We start from the raw sequence: 24,598 nt of genomic DNA, 5'->3' as shown, positions 1-24,598 counted from the left end.
GTGAGCAGGTAATGGCTTTGGGTTTGGAATCAGTAGCCCTGACTTTAAATATTTCTTCCATTACACTCAATTCTTAATGCTAGTGAAAAAATAACTTATTTAAAGAATTGTAAGATCTTTTCCAGGCTGAGGAACTGTTTTTGTACTTGGCTTTAAATTTTCAGTTATTAAACCCATCAGTTATTTCCAATTTATTACAATTATGACCTTATAAGGTATTCAGGCCCTATTAAATCTGCTGTTATTGATGCAGTCTCTTCTAAAGAACAGCCTAACTCTTGATTTTTCTGTGATTATGCTGTGGCATCTCTTAGTAATTAGGTATCATATAGATTACATAGTACCAGATCCTAAAATCAATGGCTTAATGTGTTTCCTAAACCACCAAGGAATGATATGGTTATTTGCCTGGCATGGTACTTTTCTACTATAACTGAATAGAAAGGAAGAATGTATATAATCAGAAATGGAAGTTTTTAAAATATTAAACTGATTTGCAGCCTTAGCAAATCCTTGATATTATTGTTTGTTTCAGAGGAGAAGAAACAGATGGTTGCAAATGTGGAAAAACAGCTTGAAGAAGCAAAAGAACTGGTATGTATAGACATAGTAATGTATTTAACTCACTAGTAGAGCCACTCAGGTTGATGCCTTTTTCTAGTCTGCTTTATACATACTGGGACTGTGAAGCACTACTGATTAACATTTTGTAATTCAGAATCAATAAATTTTTAAAATGAAAATTAATAGTTTTTATTATTTTTGAAATTATATAATTATTAGAAATTTTATTCTTTTTAATAAAAGTGATTCATTAACTGTCTCTAATTTGTATTCCTTTGTAATACTTTTCATAATACCTATGAATAACTAATATTTATTAAATGCATAGTGGATATTAAACACTGGGTTAAGTGTTTTGCTTGGTGTATACTATTTAGTTTTCACAGAAACACTGTGAGACAAGTGCTATTAGTCAAGAACAGTGAAGTGTCTGAGAGTTTCCCCACTTGCAAGCTAGCAAGTTAGCTTGCTTTAGTTTCGTGTATACTGACAGAAGCCATGAGACTCCTGGTCAGAGACAAAAGACTTTATTACTCACAGCAAAAGCAGTAGCTAAAGTGTCAGCATGGTCATACCAGTTCCCTAAACTAAACCCCAATTTCCACAGGGATAAGGCCTAGATGTATGCCTACACATGTAGTGGAATATGTCCCATGAGAGACTGAACGCTAAAACCTGTCAGCAAGCCTGCTCTTTGTCCAGGAGGGAGACATTTCATTCCTCAAGGTTACTCTTTGCAAGCCCAGTCCTGAGAAATGGCCCCAAGTAATAAGCGGTCAGGGCCTTATATTTTTGGCATTCCCAGCAAGACATGTAGGAGTGTGAGAGACCCATGAAAGAATGATTCCCAGCACTGTTGTTAATTCTATTTTATAGATGGACAAACTGAGGCTTAAAAAGATTAAGTAACTTGCCTGTGGTTGCACACCAATTAAGTGGTGGAGTAAGGATCCAAACCAGGGTATGTTAAACCCATATTTTTAGCTCATCCATTTTTTTTTTTTTTTTTGTCATTTAAATAAATTCACAAATCAGGGGGGAAAAAAAGTAGGAAAAAGTATTGTGTCCCAATTTCTGGTTTTAAGAACCTAGTATTATGAAAAGGACCTAGTATTATAAAAAAAATTGTTTAAAAAAAATAAGAATAGAGGGAAATGTACAGTGATAAAGAAAACAAGAGCTTAATACTTCAGTCTTTTCTTTCCAATTCAGTATTCCTAGAAATAATGTAAATTGAGCCAATTTTGCATGAAATTTGGATCCAAATGCAAATATAAATTTTCATCTATGTTAAAAAAAAAAAAAAGAAAAGAACCTAGTGTTACAAGTATCATTCAACTTGTTACTGCATTGTGGTCCTAAATGAATATGTTTGCTTTTCTAAATACTGAAGGGAACTGCCTGGTGTTTTCTTCAGCATTATTTATGGATATACTTGGAATAGTTTCCCTAAGCATGTTTCCATTAACAGGTGCTACCTGTTCAAATAAATTTGGGAAACCATAGCTTAAACAGAGTTGGGGGTTTGGGGGTCTCTTTTTTCACAGAATCATTTTCGACCCCTACGTAGGCTAAGAATCATCATGAATCTCTGAGACTATAGAAGGTAGAATAGCGTGGAACATTTCCCAAGCTTGTTTGGCACGAGTACCATTTGTTAACAGAACCATACATGAGGACGTGGGGAGTTGCTGCTTTGGGAGATGTTTTAGTTTCTCAGCTGCTGAAACAATGGGTTGCCTTAACAATAGGAATTTATTGGCTCACAGTTTCAGAGGCTAGAAGGTATGCTCCCCTGCCCCCTCACCCCCACCCCAGGGGTTCTGTATCTCCTGCCTGGCTGGCAATCTTTGGATTCCTTGGCTTTTCCATCACACGAGAATACACATGGCAGTGTCTTCTTTCTTTTCCAGGCTCCATTGACTTCCAGCTTCTTGCTTCAACTGTGACTGCTTCTTCTGTATCCAATTTCCTTTGCTCCTAAGGACTTAATCCATGTTGGATTAAGGCCCCACCCTCATTCAGTTTGGGCATACCTTAACTAATAGCATCTCAAAGGTCTTTTTTACAATGGGTTCATACTCACGGGACCAGGGTTTGGGACCTGAACATGCCTTTTTGGGGGGATATGATACAATCCCCAACAGAAGGTATTAAGGAATAGGTAACTGTTTTTCCCCATTGCTCAGTAGACATATCCTCTGTGCCTTTGAGTTCTAAGTCATTGAGTTACAGAGCTCTTTGTCCCTGGTTCTTTTCTAGCTGACAGAATGTCTGATGTTCTCCATACCCATCACCGCTTCTAATCTCTGCTGGCTGCTATCACTGTTTCTACAGTGTCAGCTTTTGTGTCTAATAGTCACAGCTTCTAATGTTTACCCTTTTCACTTTTCTTTTCTTTTAAATGCTCTTCTTTTTTTTTTTCCTTCAATATTCAACTGCTTTTCTCGTGCTTCTTGACCTTTATGTAAAAAGACTGACCTTTTACATAATGTAAAGGCCAATCAGGACACTTTTTTCCTTCTGTTTGCCAGGTTTACCATAAATAGAGCAACCAGTAAATTCTTTGGCCCTTGAATTGACTTTTTGTATTGTTGAGTTTACAATAGTATCTTATTGGCCATCAAAATCTGTGTTTTGATTTATTTTGTTTGCCTTCTTCTGGGTACATTCTGCCTACTTAATGATATTGGAAAATTGATCTCCTGATAACCAAGATTTTACTGTACCAGGAAGTACAAAACATAGTTGTGCCCTTAGGTAGCCTAAAGCACCTTTAGTCATTACTAATGTGAAGAGTTTTTGTAAGATATGTATTTCTGTTTGTTTGAGATGAACAGAAAGCTGATATACTAAATTCTGATGACCTCATTGTTAAGGTTTATTGTTCATTATGTTATATACTGTATGTTCAATGAGGACCCTGGGAGAAAAGCTTCTTTTTAAGCATCAAGATTAATTGTGCTTCTGTGGAAAAATTGGTTTTCTATCATTCTCTTAGGCATTGCAAATCTTATAAGTGTTATGCCTTTCACCTTATATTGGCAAAATGAATGGTGTGGTAATTTAGGGCAAGTGTGGATTAGCCATATTCCTGTTTTCATTTTAAGTGCTTATTGTGTGTTTCCTTTTTTCTTTCTGACCTGGTTTTAATTTTAAGTATCCTTGTAAAATGCCTTAAGAAAAAATGCATTTTACACTGGGATTTTCACTTGTATGCACTTTTGCAATTATTTATATGGATGGTCCTGTTTACCTTTTTATCACTAAGTACTTGATGGTTTGAGAGAAATGTTTTGAACAATTGCCTTGTTAAGTAAATAATTTATTGGTGCTTCACATTTATGTTGACACTTGTCAATAATTTAAATGATCACTGTTTAAATCAAGGCTAATTAAACTTATCTTTCTTAAAAAATGAGACCTGTTAATTGAAGCATGGATGTCTGGTTTATTTGTTTCATACTGTAGTTATTTAGGCTCTATCACTAGGCAAGTAAGAATTTTATTAGTGATAAACATATAGTGTTCGTGGAGACATTAAGCAAACTGTCCAAGGTTGCATGGCTAGTAAGTAGTGGAGTCTACTATGTGAACACAAGAGTCTGACTCCAAAGCCTAAGCTCTTCACCATTATACTATTTCTGTGTTGTCTCCCATTAAACTATCATGTGCTGTATTGGAAGTATTCTGTCATGATAGGTTGTTAAAAAGTTCCCTACTAGTGATTTCAATAAACTGGATATAATTTAGCACAATATTACTGTGGCCATTTAACTCCATATTAATGTGGTTTTAAAGTATAAAGGCAGGCTAGAAGTTGAGATCACATGTTGATTGGTATGTGATCCCTAATCAGGAGAGATTTTACCAAGTCACCAAGTCTGGTCTAACAATTTGTGAATTAAATGTAGGAAAGAATGGTTGAGTTTATCTTCCCATAGTTCTCGTAGTTCATGGTCTGAAGACCTGGAATATTGGGCTGAATCATGAATTTCTCTGATTGTAGTTAAAAGGGGAAATTTTTTTATTGTATATATGTTACTAGAATATAAATTTTTAAAAAAACATAGGCTATACAACACAGTAAACTGTTTTGTAAATAGTGGATATAGTTAATACAATTACGAAAATGTTCTTTCATGAAATGTAACAAATGTATCATAATAATGCAAGGTGTTAATAATAGGATGGTGTATGGGACACTGTATTTTATGAGTGATTTTTCTGTAACCCTTCAAGTTCTCTAAGAGAACAAGTTTTTTTAAATCAAATTATTAAGGATGTTTGGGTTAATACATATGTTTTTAAAAGAAATTCTTGATAAAGTAAGTGCTTTGGCACTCCATATATCATTCTGCTAACTGTCAAGCTAACAGAAATTAACCACAAAACATAGTCCCAGTTCTATTTGATCATGGGCATTTAATTTAGCTCCCTGGGCCTGGCTCCTCAATCATAAAATGAGGATTTGGAATTAAATCCTTTCATCTCAAAGTGGCTTGTCAAATAAAGAATAAGCGTATGGTTTTCCCTCTCCTTTCTAGCTTGAACAGATGGACTTGGAAGTCCGAGAGATACCACCCCAAAGTCGAGGAATGTACAGCAACAGAATGAGAAGCTACAAGCAAGAAATGGGAAAACTTGAAAAAGATTTTGTGAGTCAAATCCCATCCTTTGTCATATTAGCTAGTTTTTAACTGATTTTTCATTTATATTTTTTGCTATTTCCTCCACACTCTTCAGTCAGTATCAAATACATGGACTTCAGGGGCTCATTTAAAGAACAAGCAACAGCTTCCATTATTTATGAATTGGGGACTTGAAATTATGTTGTAGAGATAGCTAATGATGGAATTTAAGGTATGTTGGATCCCTGACTCACAGATGGATCCAAATCATGCAGTCCTTTGGATCTGGATAGAATTTTATTTGTATTTGGTATCTAGTAGAATTCTGAAACCCAGTGTCTGGTCTTCTAGACTTTGCAGTCTTTAAAATGCAATGTCCAGGGGCTCGTGAACCTTCTGAATGTAGGTCACTCTTTTGGGATATAAACGTGTATGTGTATTTTTTCCCCCTGGGGCATGGTCCATAGGCTTTCGAGTCTTAAAAAGGTAGATAACACCCTACCCACCCACCCCCACACACACACCCCCCATCCACACATGCAGAGTTAAGAACCACTACTGTCAATGAATAGTTTATATGTGATCTTTGGTTTCCATTGCCTCATGAGAATATTTAGCTTCCTATAATCTGGTTTTCAATTCTACCCACTTTATAGCAAATTTGAGAATAAATAGTTATTAGAATTAACAGGAATAGAAAAGAAAGAGCTGAGGGAAGATCTGAGTTTCTGTTGAGTAACAGCAGGCATTGGTTGGCCTGTGACTCACCTGTGGTCCAAATTCATGAGGCTCCTCCCCTCTGCTCCTGCCTTCTGTGTTTGGCTTTTGGAAGCCAAACCTTTTAGATGACAATATACCTTTCACTACAAGGCTCATGGCACTGGACTTGGTAAAAAACTCTGCTGGAGTCTGGAGAAGGGGTGATTTGCAGTTGTGCATGTTTATTTTGTGATTTAATGTCTAGTTTCCTGAGAAGTTGATGTGGGCTGCATCAGTGATTGATGACAGTAAAATAAAATATTTATAAGGATTATCTTAGTTTGCTTACCTCATTTCCCAAAGACTTTCCTCTTGTGTTCTAGAAAAGTGAGTTTAGTTTTAATCTCTTCTTTAAAAAAAAATTTTTTTTTTTAAGTACCGGAAACAGGGGTTGAACCCAGGACCTCATATTTGGGAAATTGGTACTCAAACACTGAGCCACCTTGACTTCACTGAGTTGTTGTTGTTTTTTTTTTCATTTGTTTTGCTTGTTGTTTGTTTTTGTTTTTTCAGGAGGCACTGGGAAGTGAACCCAGGACCTCCCATGCGGAAGGCAGGTGCTCAACTGCTTGAGTCACATCTACTCCCTCTTAAAATTTTTTGAAACATTAAATTACTTTTGTGGTTTATTAGAAGTCAGCTAGCCCAATCTTCAGGCTTTTTTGTTTCTTGAAGAGTCTTCCCCTGGCTAGAGTCCACTAATTATTTGGAGATTATATACATGGATAAGTATTCCTTTCTTGGGTATATTTTCTATTATGAAAAAAATGTGGAACCAGAAACAATGAAGTAAAAGTTTATTTTCTAAGCTATCATTAAAAATTCATGTGTTTTTATATATAATTGCTACCACAGCTTTCTTCTACCATATCAAGAAACATCTTTTACCATCACCATCACCATCACCTTCTATTATATACTGATTTACAGTTTACAAAGTGCTTTAACAGATGTCATTTCATCTCACTGTATCAAGAGTAGGTAGTGCAGATGGGGATCATTGTCCCTACTTTACACATGATAAAGCCAAGAGATTCAGAATGGCTAAAGATTTCATGCAACAAGTCTTTCTTGAGCCTCTCTGTATATCAGTGACCTAGGTGCTGGAATATAGTGGTGGACGAAACAGAAAGTTCTTGCTCTCGTGGAATTTAAAGTCTAGTGGGGAAGGCAATAAACAAATGCATATGCTATAATTTCAAGGAATGATATATGCTATAAAGAAAAATAAAGTGATGTCCTCCCATGGCCCACTGGGTGGACTGGGGGAGAGAGTAAACTGTAATGTGGACCATTGACCATGTAGTGCAGCAGTGCTCAGAGATGTATTCACCAGGTGCGGTGGGTGTCATGTGATGATGGAGGAGGTTGTGGTTTTGGGGGAGGAGTGTTTGGGGGGTGTATGGGGACCTAATTTTTTTAATGTAACATTAAAAATAGATTAATTAATTTAAAAAAAGCAAATGGCTAGTGAGTGACAAATAGGGTGGTTGTGGCTATTTTTGCTAGAATATTCTCTGTACCTTTAATGAGAGGAAAAATGGTAGGTGTTACAGAGGAAAGCAGAAGAAAGATCTACTAGGGCGTTGGAGGTCATGGTAAAGACATTGGCTTTTTTTTTGGAGGTACCGGGGACCTCATATGTGGGAAACCGGCACTCAACCACTGAGCCACATCAGCTTCCCTGAGTTGTTTTTTTTCCATTGTTTTTGCTTTGTTTTGCTTTTTGTTTTTTCAGGAGCCACTAGAACCGAACCTGGGACCTCCCATGTGGGAGGCAGTCACTCAAGTGCTTGAGCCACATCCGCTACCCCAAGATAGTGGCTTGGTTTTTTTTTTTGTTTTTGCTTTTATTCTCATTTGATGAAAAACCATTGGAAGACTTTGGGAAGCCTGTGGTTGGGATTTACCTTCTCAGGTACCTTAACTCCTTTTTTATAGCTGCCTCCATTGTCACGCACCCTATCACATGAGATAAGTATCTGCATAGAGTATAGAAAATATTTACCTAAGTCCTTGTTTTGATTCTTATTTCTTTTGTATATTTATTCTCTTATTTTTTTCTTGTAACTGCCTTATGGTGACATACCATATCTAAAAATAGTCACATCTCTATGTTACTGTACATTAGGCAGATACCCCTGTCTCCTTGTAATATTAAGACTTTGGGGGAGCACATTGCCAATGAGAAGATGGAAAAGACAATGCAACACTTTTTTCTTTGACACCATTGGCCACTTGCTTTTTTTTCTTGCCCCCCCTCCTGCCTCTTACCCTTAGGTGATTCTGTTTTTCAGGTTGCTTCTCCACTTTATCCCGCTGTTTCACGGTGTATGTAGTTAGCCTCTCCTGCGGCCTCAGTGGTTGCATCTGTACTGACCTGTATTTCTAGCTCAGACCTTTCTTGAGCTGCAGATTCATATTTCTTACTACTTACTGGGCATCTCTACCCCAGAGTCCCTTAAACATTTTAAGTTTAACAAGTACTGTCACTTCAGAGTTATCTTTAATATTTTCCTTTCAGCATTTTGCTTATCCAGCTGGTCATTGAGAATTATCAATCCTGCCACTTAAATGTTCCCCACATTTTATCTCTATTGCTTATAAACCTTCATTCTGTTTCAGTGTGAATGACTGTAATAGTCTTCCCTACCTCTAATCGTCTACTTTAAACCCTTCCACACCACTCTAGAGTTATCTTCCTAACACATGGATTTGAAGATGTCATGCTGTTCCACAGAATCCTACAGAATTCTCAGTGCTTACTGACTTATAGGCTTTCTTTTCTGTCCCATTGCTTTTTTACATGTCTAGTAATTTTATTATGATGTGCTTGATATTGTGGATCCCATGTTGTTGAAAGCCTGAAAATTTTTTTTTCATTTTTATTATCACCCCTCTAAGGAAGGTTTTCAGAAATTTTTTCCTAATCCCCCTTCCCCTAAGAAATTATAATGCCACAGATATTCATATACCTGTTTATGTACTGTGGTTCTTTGGAGGGCCACACATCTTTGTAATATCTAAGATACTTTACCCCCAAGAACCAATTTTTGTCTCTTTGGAGTCAATATTGCCCCTGTTGACAATGCTTGCTGTAGATAGTATTGAACTTTGTTCAGCCAGGCAGATCATTTACTGGAGGATCAAATTGATCCTTTCAAGGTTTATTGTTGAGCTTTGTTAGGATATGTCTAGAGTAGCCCTACTTTTAAGGTGTGACTTTTCTTGGGTTACATTTGAATATTCAAAGTGTTCAGCAAGTACTTTCCCCTATGGTTAGTTGGAATTCTGTCTCCCTGTATGGGCAACCTCTAGACTCTCCATCCACGCCATAGTTCTCCAGTACCTGTTCTCTGCAAGATCTCTTGGAGGATTGCCCTCTGCATGTGCAAGTTCATTTCCAGTTAGAGACTTAAGGGGACTCCTTTGTAGATTACTGGAGCTCCTCCCTTGTGTGACTCCCTTTCCTATACCCTGCTAAATTTCACCCACCTCAGCAGTCCCAAACTCCAGTGTCTGCATCCAAAGATCAACAGCACTACCGGGCTCTGTTTAAACTCCACCTCTATATGTTACAATCTGGAAAGTACCTCCCAACTGAAAGCTATGAGAATCATGGGGCTCATTTCCAATGTTTCTCTTCTCCATGGGATTGCAGTCTGTGCTGCTTATTGTTCAACTTTTGAAAACATCCACTTCATACATTTTTTTCCATTTGTACAGTTGTTTAGAGTGAGAGAATTAGTCTTGTACCAATTACTCCATCAATGAAATTTCAGTTTAGTTTAATGCTTCTTAATCCCTTAGCGATAATTAAGTGTATCTGAGAATGAAAAAAGAAGTCTACTGTTTACAATGACCAAAAGATTTAAAAATTCAGGCTCTAATTTGTGATCATAATTGTTTGAGGTTAAGAGAAGGCAGTGGTCACCATATGGTCCCATATATATGGTTGATGTTCCCAATGATTCTTTTGGCTTGCCTAATCCCGTTCTTATTGGGTTTTGGTCTCCATAGCTTTATAATGTTCACTTTTGCCTTTTTTGCAGTCTCAGAGTAATTGAGGAATGTTACATCCAGAAGGGTTCAAATCTAGTCACTTTCTTTTTTAGAACACATTACTTATCTTAAAGTCACACCTCTGTTTAGAGCCAGCACCAGAATCAAATAGCCTATGTTCCCATTCAAATGCTATTCCCAAGATCCTTTGAGATCCCCCCACTTGAAGTTTCCATAAACATTAATTTAATAGTCTTTTTATGTATTCAAAAATAACTTATAAAAATAAAATTCATGTATTTAAGCTGTTCTTTTCATTTCTTCCTTCAATATTGATATGAGGCATGTTAGGATGTGCCAGGAAAATGAACCAGCTGAAAGGGGGAAAAATATAGTTGGGGATTGTTCAAGTTTAAGATTATTGTTTGCTTCTCAAGAACATCAGATAAAAAATCCTAAGTTTGTACAAACAACAACAACAAAATTCTAAGCTAAGCTTGTATAAAATGTTTTGACCAGCTTTCAATAAGTAGAAAAAGAAAAGAACAAGTAAGTGATTTACCGGGATAAGTTTCCAAAGGTTATGAGCACATGGTGTGCTGAATGCTTTTTACATCTCCGAGGCTGCATTATGATGGGAGCACCATCTTGTGGCTGATTTGTATAGATGCACACTTCTTTATTGCAGTAAAGCTGACCTTCCTTTAAGACACACACACAAATACAGAAACACACAGAAGGATTTTGGATGGGGAATTAGATTGTAATGAATGTTAAAAATAAAGCATTTTAGCCCCGGTCTCAAGTTCACTTCTATCCCAGGGCAGTGCCTGAATGCTTTCCTTTTCCAGTTTGGCAGGCTATGTGAAGTGATTGTTAGGCCAGCTCCCAGTGCAGAGCTGTCTACATCAGAGAATGGCACTTCTATTGACAGTCTCAGCAGTGAGGCTGAATGGTCCTAGAATTCCAACTACCTGCGGACTATCAGAGTTGGTCCCTTAGGTCAGGGTTCAAAGGATGTTGTGGAACAGCTTGAAGCTTTTACTGCCACTACCTGTACTCTCTCTTTTAATAGGTGAATGGACAACTTGAGTATCTGAGTTTATCAGTGAAGCCCAGTACCTCATATTCTTTTTTTTCCTCTAAGTCTGAGATAGACTAAAGAAGTGCAAATGAGAAAGATGAACTCCTTTAAAATTCTGATTTTCATTAAAAGGTCAAGAACTTGATGCTTCTGTTTATCTTTTCTGAATTTATGATTTCCTGGGATGTTTTACTTCTAGTTCTTTGGCAGCTGAAAACCTGTGTTAGAGGTTTCGATAGTCTCAGTGATGATATGTTTTAATTACAACATCAGGTAACCTTTTTTGCAGGAACATAAGTACATTTTAAAAAGAAATGAGAAAGCCAGCCTGGACAGAACCATCCCAAAGGAAAAATTTTCCTCTACTCTAAGCACTTAATAAATATGCTTGCCATTTAAAAAAAAAATTAATTTGTTGTTTGATTCTGGGTAAAAATAATACCTGCTTATCACTGAATGTTCAGAAAATACTGAAGAGTATAAAGAAGGAAAAAAATCATGTTAGTTTTATTACCTCAAAAAAAATTTTTTTTCATGCTTTATCTTCCCTTCTCCCTTCCCTTGCAGAATGTATTGTTTTATTTTATATTGTAGTGCTCTTAACCACATTTCATTCTTTTTTTTTTAAGGCAGGATTATAACATTTGTATTTTCCATTCCTATGAATTCTTAATCATTTTAATGAGTTCATAATAACTCATTGAGTGATTCTCCTTTTGTTGAGTCCTAACGTATTTCCGTTTACTTCCCCCACAATTTATTTTGCTGCAATGGACATATTTGAACAGGATTATTTCATCAGGATTGTTTCTCAGAAGGGGGATTGCCAAATCAAAGGGTATCTACAATTTTATACCTCTTAATAAAATATGCCTGGAGCCATATTTTTATTATTATGCCTTATTAGATCATTTTTGTTGTTCTTTCTCCTTATCTTCTCTATGTTAGAATGAAATTTAAGAAGTAAAAATCATAGGTAGCCCAGCACTAATCACTTTATATGCATTACTCAAATAATCCTCCAACAATTACATAAGAAAGATTTTATTATTATTTGTTATTATGGGGATTTTACACACTCCAGGTAAATATAGCAGATTTCTTTTTTCTGCAGAAACTGAAGAGGAGTCCTTTCAGTTACTTGGGTGTGGCTTTGACCTTAAAGGGAGAAAGTATTCATGTTACTGTATTTACATGTTTGTGTTTGTGTACATGTGTGTGATTTTCCTTGTCTGCTGCAACCATTCTCTTAAGAACGTGGTTCCCTATTACTTAGGCTCCCCTAGGTGAAATTGTTAGAAAGCCATCATGCTATTGGCCTTCTTTGTTTGTAGGATTCTCTTTCTAGGCTTTGACCTTGGTAAATCTAGTCACAGAGCTCCCATTAATTTCAAAGGCTGACACAGAAAGTAGACCCACAGGGAAGGGAAGAGACCAAAAATCTATCCTCAGCTGTAGTCAAAGCCTTCTGGGTGCTGATCTGTGCTTGTCTGTCACTCTGGTCTCCTTACCCAAGGTGCTGTAAAGGGTTCATGTTCTTGACCCTTCTCCCCACTATGTATACTTAAATGGAATGGTAGTATGTGTTAAATATTTTATTGTTGGTCTTAACGTGCTGAGTTTGAGGTTGGCCTTAATAGATTTTCTTCACTTGGTACCTCTGACACTTTCTTCCAGTGTGACTGTTTTTACGATAATTGCTTTGGGCTTGAGACCATTGTCTTTAGCTCTTGTAGAGTTTTATGACCTGCAAAATCAGCTTCCATATCTACTATTGTCATTGACAAAGTTGAAGTGTGGAATACTTATATAGATATGTGTGTGTATATGCACCCATGCATGCATGTGTGTGTAAATTTTTAAAAAATTTATGTCAACTCCCCGATTGAATTTTTCAAGTTAATTGGAATACTTTTTCCTACCTACTTACCAATTTTTTTAAAGTTATGGAGCCATTTTATTATGGAATGAATCAATTTTTGTTTTGACTTGGTGGCATTTCTAGTTGTATGAATTTTCTAAGTAAAGTATATATTTCTGAAAAGTGTTAACTTGTTTAAAAAGAGAGAGAATATACAGTTGGGTTTAATGCAGCCATTTCTGCTTATAATCCCTCTCAAATTACTTAGCAAATTATTATTGACTTTGGTTTCGTTTGTTTGTTTTGCCTAGCCATTACTTAGGAAATAGAAAAATGGTTTTGAAAGATTATGAACCCATGACAAATGTGACTTCAGCTTTAGTCACTAGATGGCACTGTTTGTTTGCAAAGTACCATGCCTTGAAAAAGAAAATCTGGTAGTAACTGAAATTACTGCCTCATGAATAAAATATTTCTGCTGGGATTTGCATTTCTATATTGGCTGGAGATACTGTGTTGAATGTTTTATTAACCAGCCCAGCGCAACTGTCAGCCTATTAAAGAGATCCAATGGTCCCTGTTTAAATAAACAAAATAAATCCAATTCGTCAAATTGTGTTCATGGCTGTTTATTTTCCATTCTTTTGATGTACAGTTTATTTTAAGTTAAAGCCACATTATTTTAAAAATTAATGGGGAAATGTTATTTGGTGTTTGGAACATGAAGAAGCTAATTGCCATCGTCAAAAAGCCAGCTCTGTTTTAATGTTAAATTGTTTGCTCATAAATAGTCAAATTTTCATTGGTTGCTTGTAAACTCCCAATGGTCAAAAGTAGTCTGATATTCTGACAAATCTGTGGTGAAAAATTCTGTTATCGAGATTTGTGGAAACCCTGTTTAATTCACTGGGAAGAAAATAACTATATATTTTAAAGACAAGCTGTTTACTTGGTTGTGCCTTTGAGTCATACTCACTTTTCATGTATGATTTACTATTCCTTGGAAGGAAAAGTAACTAATTGATTTTTAAATGAAATGCCTTTTATCAAAGTACTTGCCAGTTGCTCTGATAATTGTCAAACATTACAGGTGAAGTAAGGCAGTGGCACTGGTAGTGGTGTTGCTAATAGCAACCCAAAGAAGCCTCAAGGTGGTATCTCCGTACATAGCTGATGTGTGCATGATCATTGCCCTCTTAAAGCTTATGTTCTAGAGATCTTGAAACTCACAATTGCATCATTTAATACCACTGGCTGAACTAGAGATTTCAGAGTTAGGCCCTAGGGTTACAAAACTATTTAAATAAAGTAAGTCAATTTTGTTCTTTGCTAAACTAATGTAAGTTAGCAACTAGCAATGACACATTATGGTGCTCTTACTTCCACTTCATTTTTCACAAATCTTCAGTTACTTTTAATGCCAATCTTACTGTCTTTTATCTCATTCCACATTTGTGAGATACAGAACAAAACTTAAAACAGATTAGGCACCTTTGACTTGGCATATCGCTTTTGGGAGTGTTCATCTGGTTCTAATGAAGACTGAGCCAGATCTGCTGTCTAAGGTGAAGGTTTTTAAACTATGTAATAGTAGTTAGGGAGGTTTGCTATGTTAACTATTTTCAGCTTTCCTGTACAAGAAATTAAAGTGGGGCTAGAATAGATTTTACAGAAGACATTTCTGTTGATTTCAAGTCCTTGTAAGCCTCCTAGGAAATGGGTACAGATAGTCTCATTTTTTTTGCTTAGATTGTTGTTTGACTTTTTGAACTGTACTTATTCAAAAAAAAAAAAAAACAAATCATATTAAGAATAAAAACAAATACCAAAGTGTCAGTCAAATTGTAAGATTGCATTTTTAGCTTTTTTTTTTTTAAAAGTTCATCAGATCATGGATTAAAAGCCTTTGCTAGAAATGCTTCTGAAATGCTTAAGTGTGCTCACGGTAGGAATCATCAAGAAATGCAAATCTGTCCTCCCTTCATTTTATTAGTTCTTTAGACTTCTCATCTCTTTGAAAATTCACAAAAGCTATTACAGGTCAAAGCCCCATCATTAAAGATTCTGAGGAAATGTTCAAATTTTCTCATTCTGGGGTTGGTTCTGTTAAATATTGTTTACAACAAGTTACCACTGTCTTGGACTTGAAAATTTTCTGTGAAATGCAGATTTCTATTATTGGTAATGAAAAATATGGCCAATAATTCTTTGGAGACAGTATCAGATTTTATGCTTTGGAAAGTTACATTGTATGACATTGACCTTGGTGTAAAATGTCCTATTATTGAAATGAAATGAGTATTCTCTTCCTTAAAAGTATTTTCTTTAAAACAGGTATGCCCTTTGTTAATCTCTTCTAATTTTTTTAGCAGGCATCCTTTCATCATAGAACATTGCATCTTTGCATATCGAGTGACAAACATCTTTTTGTTTCATTGTTTTCTTACTGTGATCTTTCTATATAAACCTATTATACAAGTAAGTATTAATTGAAGTAACATTAGGTAATATCTGATTTTTAAAGTAAAGCTTAGCTAAAAGGAGAAAACCATCTCCATTGTTAGAAGCTTTCAGATTTATATTCTTTTTCATTTCATTGAAGTTTAAATTTTTTCTACTTTTTTGAAAGAATGTGGTTCAGCACTCTCCATTTCAAATGCTGTCTAATCCAGGGCTCCTATTTGAAGGCTTTATTTACACTTCAAAAATATCATGTAAATATTGTTAGACTTTTGTTAGAAACGGTCAATCCCATGTTTTTCTAATACTGTGTACAAGCTAAATTTGGTTATGGACCACAATGCCAAAGGAGAAAGTGAAATAGTGTGAAAAGCACAGATGATAGACCTGAGACCTCGGACATTTGACGTTTTCATTTTGAGCTTCAGTTTCCTTATCCATAGACTTGGATCATATCCCTTCTCCCTACCTACTGGGAAAATATGATAGTCAAATAAGATAATAAATGTGAAAATTCTCTGAGAACTGTACTAATTTTTAGTTAGTGACTTTCCTGTGAACAAGTAGTAATCCTATAAAGTTTAGATGTTAAAGTATCTCAAGGTCAGAAGGGACCTTAAATATCCTAAAAATATAAATCTTTTCCTTGGTGCTTCAGTAGACTAACTGCTGAAGCTTACACAAAGGATTGAAGCATGAACTCGTCAGTCTTATTCTCCAACATGACCTTCTATATTGGATTGCTTTTATGTTCTAGCATATTTTATTTTGCAAACAACTTCTTAGAAATTAATCTATGGTAACAGCAAGCAAGGGGTTTCTCTTAACCTTGTAGTGGTGGAGTCAGAATTTAAGGTAGAAGAATTATATATTGATTTTATAATTTTATTGTATATATAGCTATTTTATATTTGTACTGACTTTTCATCTGTTGTTTGAAGTGTACATTGAATTATTTACTTTGGTTTTCCTGCCTAATTTCTGATAACTGACATTTCCCAGAAATGGTTTGAAGTATCTGGACAAAATGGAAATAAGACTAACCTTTTTTTTTTTTAACTGTGTTATTGCCAACATATTCTCTGAACTCACCTTCTTTTCTACTCAAGTCCAGATTTTGGGAGATTTGTTTTAACAGTTGCATTTTTAGAATATTTTTGTTGAATAGTATTCTCCTATCATTAGATAATAGACTATGAAATAACTTGAACTTTTTTCCCAGTTTTCCATATATTAAATTAAAAATGGTTTAGAAAATGTTTAATGACAAGAGCCATATTAACTTGAGTAAAATAAAATCATGAAACTATTTCACTTATTTTTAATTACCTTTCATATATTAAAAATGTACTAGCATTTTCTTATATAGTAAATAAAGAGCATTTTTCATGAAAGTCCCACATATAATAAATTAAAAGGAATTGACATTCTTTTCTACTAACCAAGCATAAATTATTTCTGCCTTCTTAAATCAGTTGTCCCATATTCCATTATTGGGAAGGAGAGAGAGGGAAGATTCTATAGCACCTATTAAATATTGTCATTAATATAAAAAAAAAAAAGAATTGGCTTTAGCATACCTAAACACAGCAATCAAATAGTCCCATAATTTAGGAGTTCCAAATGTCATATCCTGAGAATTTGGTTTAGGATAAGGCAGTATAATACACAGCTAGAAATAGTGTGGTGGAGTTAAAATGATTTGAATTTGCCATTAAAATGATATTATTTGTTGTAAAACAAATAATAACAAATTTCAAACTAAAGAACAAACAAAGAATTGAAGAGAACTTTCTAGCTGATTGTTGTTCTACTCACTTCATTAAAGTTAGTTTTAGTTTTGAAGGCTTTCAACAATTCGTTTTTGTTGTTTTTGGTAGAGTCCCAAAAATTTACATGTATTTACAAGATGAATAGGACAGTTTTCAAGGTGCTCATTGTCTTAACATTTAATATACTCTGGTAAGCAAAATTATAGAGATATAGATAGTACAGCATGTGAAAACAGGGAGGGACATGCACCCTTCTGTGGGGGCAGAGGGAGTTGGGAAGAGGGAGAGCACGCTGCAAAGTGGAACTTTGTGAGGAAAAACACCCTCTAGGAAATGATATCTGAACTGAGGCTTGAAGGATGAGTTGGATTTGAGAGAAGCAGGGTTTATGCAGGTTGCAAGAAGAGCATGAACCAAGGGAAGAAGGGTTAGTATAGTGGGAGGGAGGAAGGGAAGGGCTACGGTGAAGTAGTTCTGGTGTAAAAATATGGGGCGAGAGCCACTGTTCCCAAACTTTGCTGCATGTTTGAATCACCTGAAGATTTTTAAAAGTTCAGATGCCTGCTCCCACTCCCGGACATTGCGATTTCTTGGGATAGGGTGGGACTGGACATCAGGATTTCTTAAGGCTCTTCAGGTGATTCTGAGGTGCAGCAGTGTGGGACTGGGAACCACTGGCCTGGGGTGCAGGGAATTGAGCTGGAGAGTGGAAGTTTGGGAAAGGCCTGTTGGTTATGTTGAGGAAGTCTGCATTTCCTAAACTGTGGTTTCTATACATGGCGGGGTAATAGTGTTGCTTTATATTTAATGAAGCACTTAAAAATTTGAAGCTCTTTCTTCCGTATGAGTTGCAGTGCCATTTTCTCTTTCTTAAATCATCATTGTTATTAAGTTAAATAAACTGTCAGTTATTTTTGAAATTGACAAAAGCCAACATATAAAAGTGACAGTTATCCCCATTTCTTTAGTACTAAAATACTTTAAAAATTAACTTCCTTTTTGTATAAAATTAGGAATTTTGATCACCTCTAATTGGGAAACACAGAGAAGCCATGGCCTGAATAATTTTTCTCCTTAGGTGGCAAAACCAATATTTTAAATTTTCACTTGAGCCTAGAGCGAAAAATAAAGGAACAAAACCCTTAGCTTTCAATTGCATACTACTAAGGCTGCTTTTGACCTCCTTTCCTAAGCTGATGTCAATAGACCATCTCTACGTGAATTTTGTTTTTAAATGTAAAATTTTAACTGCTTTGGAAATAAGCATATTAATTCCCTTATAAAAAGAAAAATATAATTATAAAAGTCATATATAGAGAAGTTAATAAAAGTTATTTCTGATAAAATGAATCTTTAAAAAAAGTTATTTCTGGATTAAGAAAAACTATATAGACATATATGGTTTTTTCCTTCTCCTTGTTAAGTCTTGAGAGACTGATTGTAACTTAATTTTGTACAAGAACTGTCAAGAAATTGTTAGTAATCTCTAATCTGAAAAAAAAAAGTACTGGATGTGATGGATAAATAGGATTCTGTTATGGCCAACATCTTCATTGATCTTAACAGAATTGCTCTTTGCCTCCCCTGTGTCTGTATTTTCTCTTGGCAGTAAGCCAAGTAAATTTGGAACAGAAAGAAAGAGAGAAAATCTACTTGGTTCCAAATGATGATAGCTGTGCATTAGTGTGGAGAAAATAACTTATAACTTGTGAGTAGAATTACAAGAGAATTTCTTGTCCCTTGTTTAGGGGGAAAATTGAAGTTCCTTTTGTGACCAAGTTGGAAAATGTGTAACTTAACATAACCCATAGTTTATGGTATCACCTTATGATCATCATATCAAGCAATATGTAGAGTTTTAAATTATGGAATAACTTTTAACCTATTTCTGCACTGCAGTAAGAAAAAAGACAGGTTAGAATAAAATACTATTCTGTGTCTTCAGCAGTCATTCTTTTAAGATCTATTGTATTTTTAAGGCAGAACAACTCTATTTGTCAGTTTTTTTAAAAACATGGTGTATGTTTGAAGAATTTGGGTTTATGGATACATTATTTTACTGGAGACTGAAGTCTAATTTTCCTCATGAAAATATTCTATTTCCAAGTGCTTCTTCATAAGTTTTGCAAATTTACTTCTTTAAGCCAATCATCATACCCTCAGGTTCATTTTAAGACAATAATCTTTCTGTGGGTCTAGAGAAAGATTTTGGTTGAGGTTTTGCCAGTGCATTTTATATTTGAAAGAGCTTTCACTCTTCTTCCTCTATTCAGAGACTGTCAAAGTTGTAAGTTTGTGCTTTCCAATTCATATGGAAAATTGCCACAGATGGCACTGTGGCTCACATTGATGTTTAAAATATGCCAAGTTGTTACATTCTGTGAGAGAAGTTTTGAAGACCAAATTTATTTAAAATAGACCCTTTGTATTATGGTCTTATTTTTTACTTCTGAGAAGGAATTGTATTAAACCTAGCAAAACTAGAAATAGTATTTTTTAAATATTAGTAAACAGTGTTTTACAATATATTCTGAGCGGCTGCATTTCTTGTGCAGTCTTATTACATGGGTATAGTACCTAGCAAGTGAAGATTACAAGTGCGCCCATGATTCTCATGTCTCCCAGAATGCACTATTGAAACCTTGCCACTAAATCAAGCATGTTCATCTTTTTAGTTCTGTCATGACTGGGGCTAAACAACTGTCACTGGCAAGTGACAAGAGGCATAGACAGCAGGGGAAAGAAAAAGAGAAAAGAAAGTAGGAGTAGTAGGAAATAAAGTCTAAGCGAAAGGGAGGGAAAATACCAACTCTCTGCCAGGAGAGTGGGATGCCAGCAGCAACTGCCTCGGGAGCCCATTTATTGGCTCTCATAGGATGATCCGCCTCCTCCTGCATATCTCAATACTTCTGACATCTTTTTAGATTCTAGGTTATACTAAGACATATCTCAAACAACAGTCTGATGTTATCATTAAGTTCAGGTGTGTTTCAAGAGTTTTACCAGTCCTCCAATTAAAAACAAACAAAAAGAAACCCATAAAGATCTATTCAGCTTCAGTGTTTCTGTTGTAGGCAAATAGTCCAAAGAATCTACTTGCAAGGAATATTAACTTGATTATGTATTTTTTTTTTATCCCATGTCATGAATGTGGAAATCTGATACATTTCCACCTTGATAGTGATACTTTGATAAAGAAGGGGGAATGAAATATGCTCTTTTAACTAGTCACTAGTGGTAATGAGCTGCCTTTCTTTTTGGTCTAGAACAGGGTTTTTCAACCATGGCAGAATTGAAATTTTGGGGCCGAAAATTCTTTGTTGTGGGGAGCTGTCCTATATCTTGTGAGATATTTAGCAATGTCTCTCACCTCTACCCACTAGATGCCAGTAGCATCACCCCAATCATGACAATCAAAAATGTCCCCTGGGGAAGAGGGCAAAACTGGTCCTGATTGAGTACTACTCTGTTTAAAATGATCACTGGTAGTGATTTTAGAGGGCAGGGGAATGAGAATTAAAAATTGAGGACCTCTAATAAGCTGGATATCATGTCATATATCATTTATTCTTCACAGTCAGTTTACAATTCAGACATATGAGGTTATGAAAAGTTAAGTCACTTTCCCAGGGTCTCAAAATTTGGATCCAGGCCTTGAAATCAAGTCTTTTTAACTCTAAAGCTCCTAAGTCATGCTCCTCTAAAGCATTTGTCTTTAAAGGATCACTAACGTCTCTGCTAGTTACAATGTGTAGAGTTTAACAGATGACTTGGTTCAAACAGGCTGTAGACCAAGAGAGGCAGTCCAGTGCCGTGGGCAGTACGTTGCCCTGAGGGTCAAGAGTTCTGGCTTTGGGTGTCAACGCACACTACCTGCTGAGTGCCATTGCTCAGGTCATTGTGACTCAGTTCTTCAACTGTAAGACGCAGGGCTCACCTCCATGCTCTCTAAGGTCAGTGAGCTCTATTGTTTAATGATGTTGAAAATTGCAGTACTTGGCATTCCAAGACCGGCACAAGTTTTCACATTGTTTTGTGCAGTTTAAGGTAATCTAGTATGCTCTGGAATTTGGGGCTCAAAAATTTTTTAAATATACTTTTTTATTTTTATTTTTAAAAGATACTTAGATTACATAAATGTTACATAAAAAAATAGGGGATTCCCATATGCCCCTCTCCCTACCCCTCCCGCATTTTCCCACATCAATAACATCCTTCATTAGTGTGGTACATTTGTTAAAATTGGTGAACACATCTTGGAACATTGCCACTCAGTGTGAATTATAGTTTACATTGTAGTTTGCACTCTCTTCTGCATGACTTTTTAAGTTATGACAAGATATATAATGGCCTGTATCTGTCACTGAGTGCCATTTAGGATAATTCCCAAGTCCCGAAAATACCCCCATATTACACCTGTTTTTCCCTCTCCCTCCCCTCAGAACCTCCAGTGGCCACTGCATCCACATCAACAATAGAAGTTCTTCCATTTCTAGAATCACAATAAATCTATAGTAGAATACCAGTAAGTCTGCTCTAGTCTATCATTCATTCCCCAATCCTGAGGATTCTAGGATGGTGATGCCCACTCTAATTGAGTGGGGCCTTAGATCCCATGGGGCAGATGGATGGGACTCGCTTGCAGTTGCAGACTCTCTCTGTTCCTTGGGATGGTTGTCATCCACCATCATCTCCTTGTTAGTAGTTTGGGGCTCAATTTAATCTGTTAATCTCATATTGATATGTCTTCCATCTCTACAATTCCTGGCCCACTGTTGACCTTCCTATGAAGTCTTTTCTAAGCATCTTTCCTGTCATGATAGATTTTCATTACTTTCTATTTGCCTTGGCACTTATGTTTATAACCTATACCAGCTTATACACTTGTTTTCATGTCAGAGCTAAGAATGATTTGGGGAGCAGGTGTAGCTCAGTGGCTTGAGTACCTGCTTTTCATGTACGAGGTCCCTGGTTCAATCCCTGGTACCTCCTAAAAAAAAGAGAGAGAGATTTATTGATTTTCACTTATTTCTGTTTTATTACTCCAGCCAAACTATAAGAGAGGAGACAGGGCCTTCTGCTTTTGTGTTTTCTGAAGTATTTTTAAAATGCTGTACATAGTAAGTATTCAAAAAGTACCTATTGAGTTAATTTCAATTATAAGACCCTTAATTTGTCATTTTTGCATCAAACTTTTTCAGAAGAAACATCTATGATAAGTGATAGGCATACAGAACATAGTTCCCAAATCAAAAAGTTGTATCTAGTGTGAACTATTCTTTGAGTAAAATTCCTGTTTAACTTTATTGGAGCAAAATAATAATGCCATATTGCAATATGCATTTCCTCTGTTCTGACTTCTTTTACATTTCTCCTGCCTGGGAATTAAGATGCTTTAAGAATGAAATTTCTGAAATGCTCCATTGGGTACATCTTTTCTGAAATAGCCATGTGTAGGAGAATATGACATGTTCATTGGCAGAGAACAGCTGATAAATACAATTTGATGTAGTATTTCAGCAAACATTTCAATAACTTTTTGACATTTTCCTATAGTCCTTATTTACCTCATCAATAGTTATAGTGACATATGATTGTCAACTTTTTATATTAAGACCAAACTAATAAATTAAACATGTTGTGTTTATATCAGATGAAAGCTGATGTTTTGGAAGGGTGTTGAAATATATGACAGGTCCTGTTCATAAGCTCCTTTGGTATAAATATGCAGATGACATCTTTAGATATTGTTTGTACACATGCTGATAGAAAGCAAGCTCTGACAATGTAACAAATGCAAATGTCAACCCCACAGTTTAACCTTTCTGCATATAAAGTGATGTTGGTTTTAACTTACATGTGTCTTTTAACTTTATTTCAAAGTTTTTATTATATTTTAACCTGTTATCATTACTGTTTCATGTACTGCTGAAAGCTGCAATAAGATTTGCACTTAAGAGCTTTTCTCTGTAGTGCTCCTGTGTAAATGATTGCAACTGCATAGATGCATACATTTTTCTAATACTTTATATTTTCTTCGTATTTATATCCTATCTCTGAAATCTTTTTGTAGCATACTTGCATTTAACTATACAAAGTATTTTCAGTTAATAACTGAACATAAGGGAAATGGTATGAATCCCCCTCCCTGCCCCACACATGCTCTATGTTAAAGCATTTCTTATAACTCTTTACCACACTTACAATTGTGCTAGGATTGAACAATTGAGAGTGCCATGTTGCATTTTTTTAAATGTTGTTTTTATAAAGGCTCATAGGTGACAGCAGTGGGGTGAGCTTGGAAGATCACTTGGCTGTAGTTAGGAGACCTGGATTTAAATCCTGTCTCAACCAAGCAATCGCCTTTTAAGATTTTTTGCAGGTTGCCTATCTTTTCTGGGTATCCCTTCCTCATTTGTAAAAATGGGAGAAGAGATATTCGTTCTACTTGCTTCACATTGCTTTTGCAATAATCATTATATAATACATCATGAAAATACTTTGGAATATGTAAAGTACAAAAATGTCAGGAAATCCTTTTTGTAGTGCCCTTATCTGGAGTATCCCTGATATGTTTGTTTTCATTCTCTCTGTCTCCAAAACAGTAACCTTCACTATTCTAAATTTGGAAAAAATGCAAATCTTGGACACCTTTAAATCCAAGACAAGGTTTTATAGTCATAGCATGCAGTAACCATTAGAAATAATATCACAGCTCCAAAGGATATACTATGCCAAAAAAATCAAATAACCCATAATGCTCATTATAATAACATACTCAGATTAAAGACTTACATGTAGACCTTTTTCTGTTGACTTCATGGCCAATCCCTCCACTATATAATTTCTAAATTTCAACAGCCACATTATTTTATCTACAGCATATCCTTGATTTTACTTTCTCCTTACTTTACCTCCTGAAGGAGTGATATTTCAGTTAGGGATTGTATTGCTTTTTCAAGGGAAAAAGTGATCTCAGAATAAGGGGTACTGTATACACATATGTGTCTTATAAAAGAGCTGCACCTGAATTAAGAAATACTCTGATAGAATTAACAAATTTAAAAAGGGGAGGGGGGGTGAGATGTCCTACAATATTGCCTTATGAGGAACATGCACTATTTAATGTTGCCAGGTGGCCCAAATCCAAATTTCACATTCTAGCATTTATTTCACTGCTAATTCTTGCTAATCTCATCCTTTCATAAACTTAAATTGTCTTTATTTGCTTCCCAAATCAATCTGCAACTGCTCTGTGCAGGTGATTCACTTATTCTCAGCTACTTGCCCTTGTACTTGCTATTTTATTTGGAATTCTTTCCTTTTGCTCACAACCCCATGATCTTCAGTATATGATTCGAAAACCATTAGTCCAAATAGTCTTTCTGGCCGATGCCATCTCTTCTACTCCATGTATGGTTGAGTGATGTATTTACCTGAAAGGAAGAAAATGCTTTTGTCCAAG

The 24,598-nt window shown here is 35.6% G+C and overlaps 1 protein-coding gene across 6 annotated transcripts in view; it reads left to right on the top strand.

Moving 5' to 3' along the window:
- The window catches only part of VTI1A (vesicle transport through interaction with t-SNAREs 1A), a 361,387-nt gene that overhangs the window by 12,868 nt on the left and 323,921 nt on the right, over positions 1–24,598 (top strand). For all 6 annotated transcript variants that reach the window (XM_004458076.4, XM_058298418.2, XM_012524960.4 and 3 more), the window contains exons 2-3: positions 536–594; positions 5,112–5,222. In XM_004458076.4, coding sequence (XP_004458133.1) covers positions 536–594; positions 5,112–5,222 — 170 coding nt within the window. The remainder of the gene's footprint in view (positions 1–535; positions 595–5,111; positions 5,223–24,598) is intronic.

The sequence above is a fragment of the Dasypus novemcinctus genome, chromosome 6 (assembly GCF_030445035.2).
Source record: "Dasypus novemcinctus isolate mDasNov1 chromosome 6, mDasNov1.1.hap2, whole genome shotgun sequence".
Taxonomy (NCBI): domain Eukaryota; kingdom Metazoa; phylum Chordata; class Mammalia; order Cingulata; family Dasypodidae; genus Dasypus; species Dasypus novemcinctus.
The sequence above is the reverse complement of the archived record's forward strand: the minus strand, read 5'-3'. Positions and strand labels throughout refer to the sequence as shown.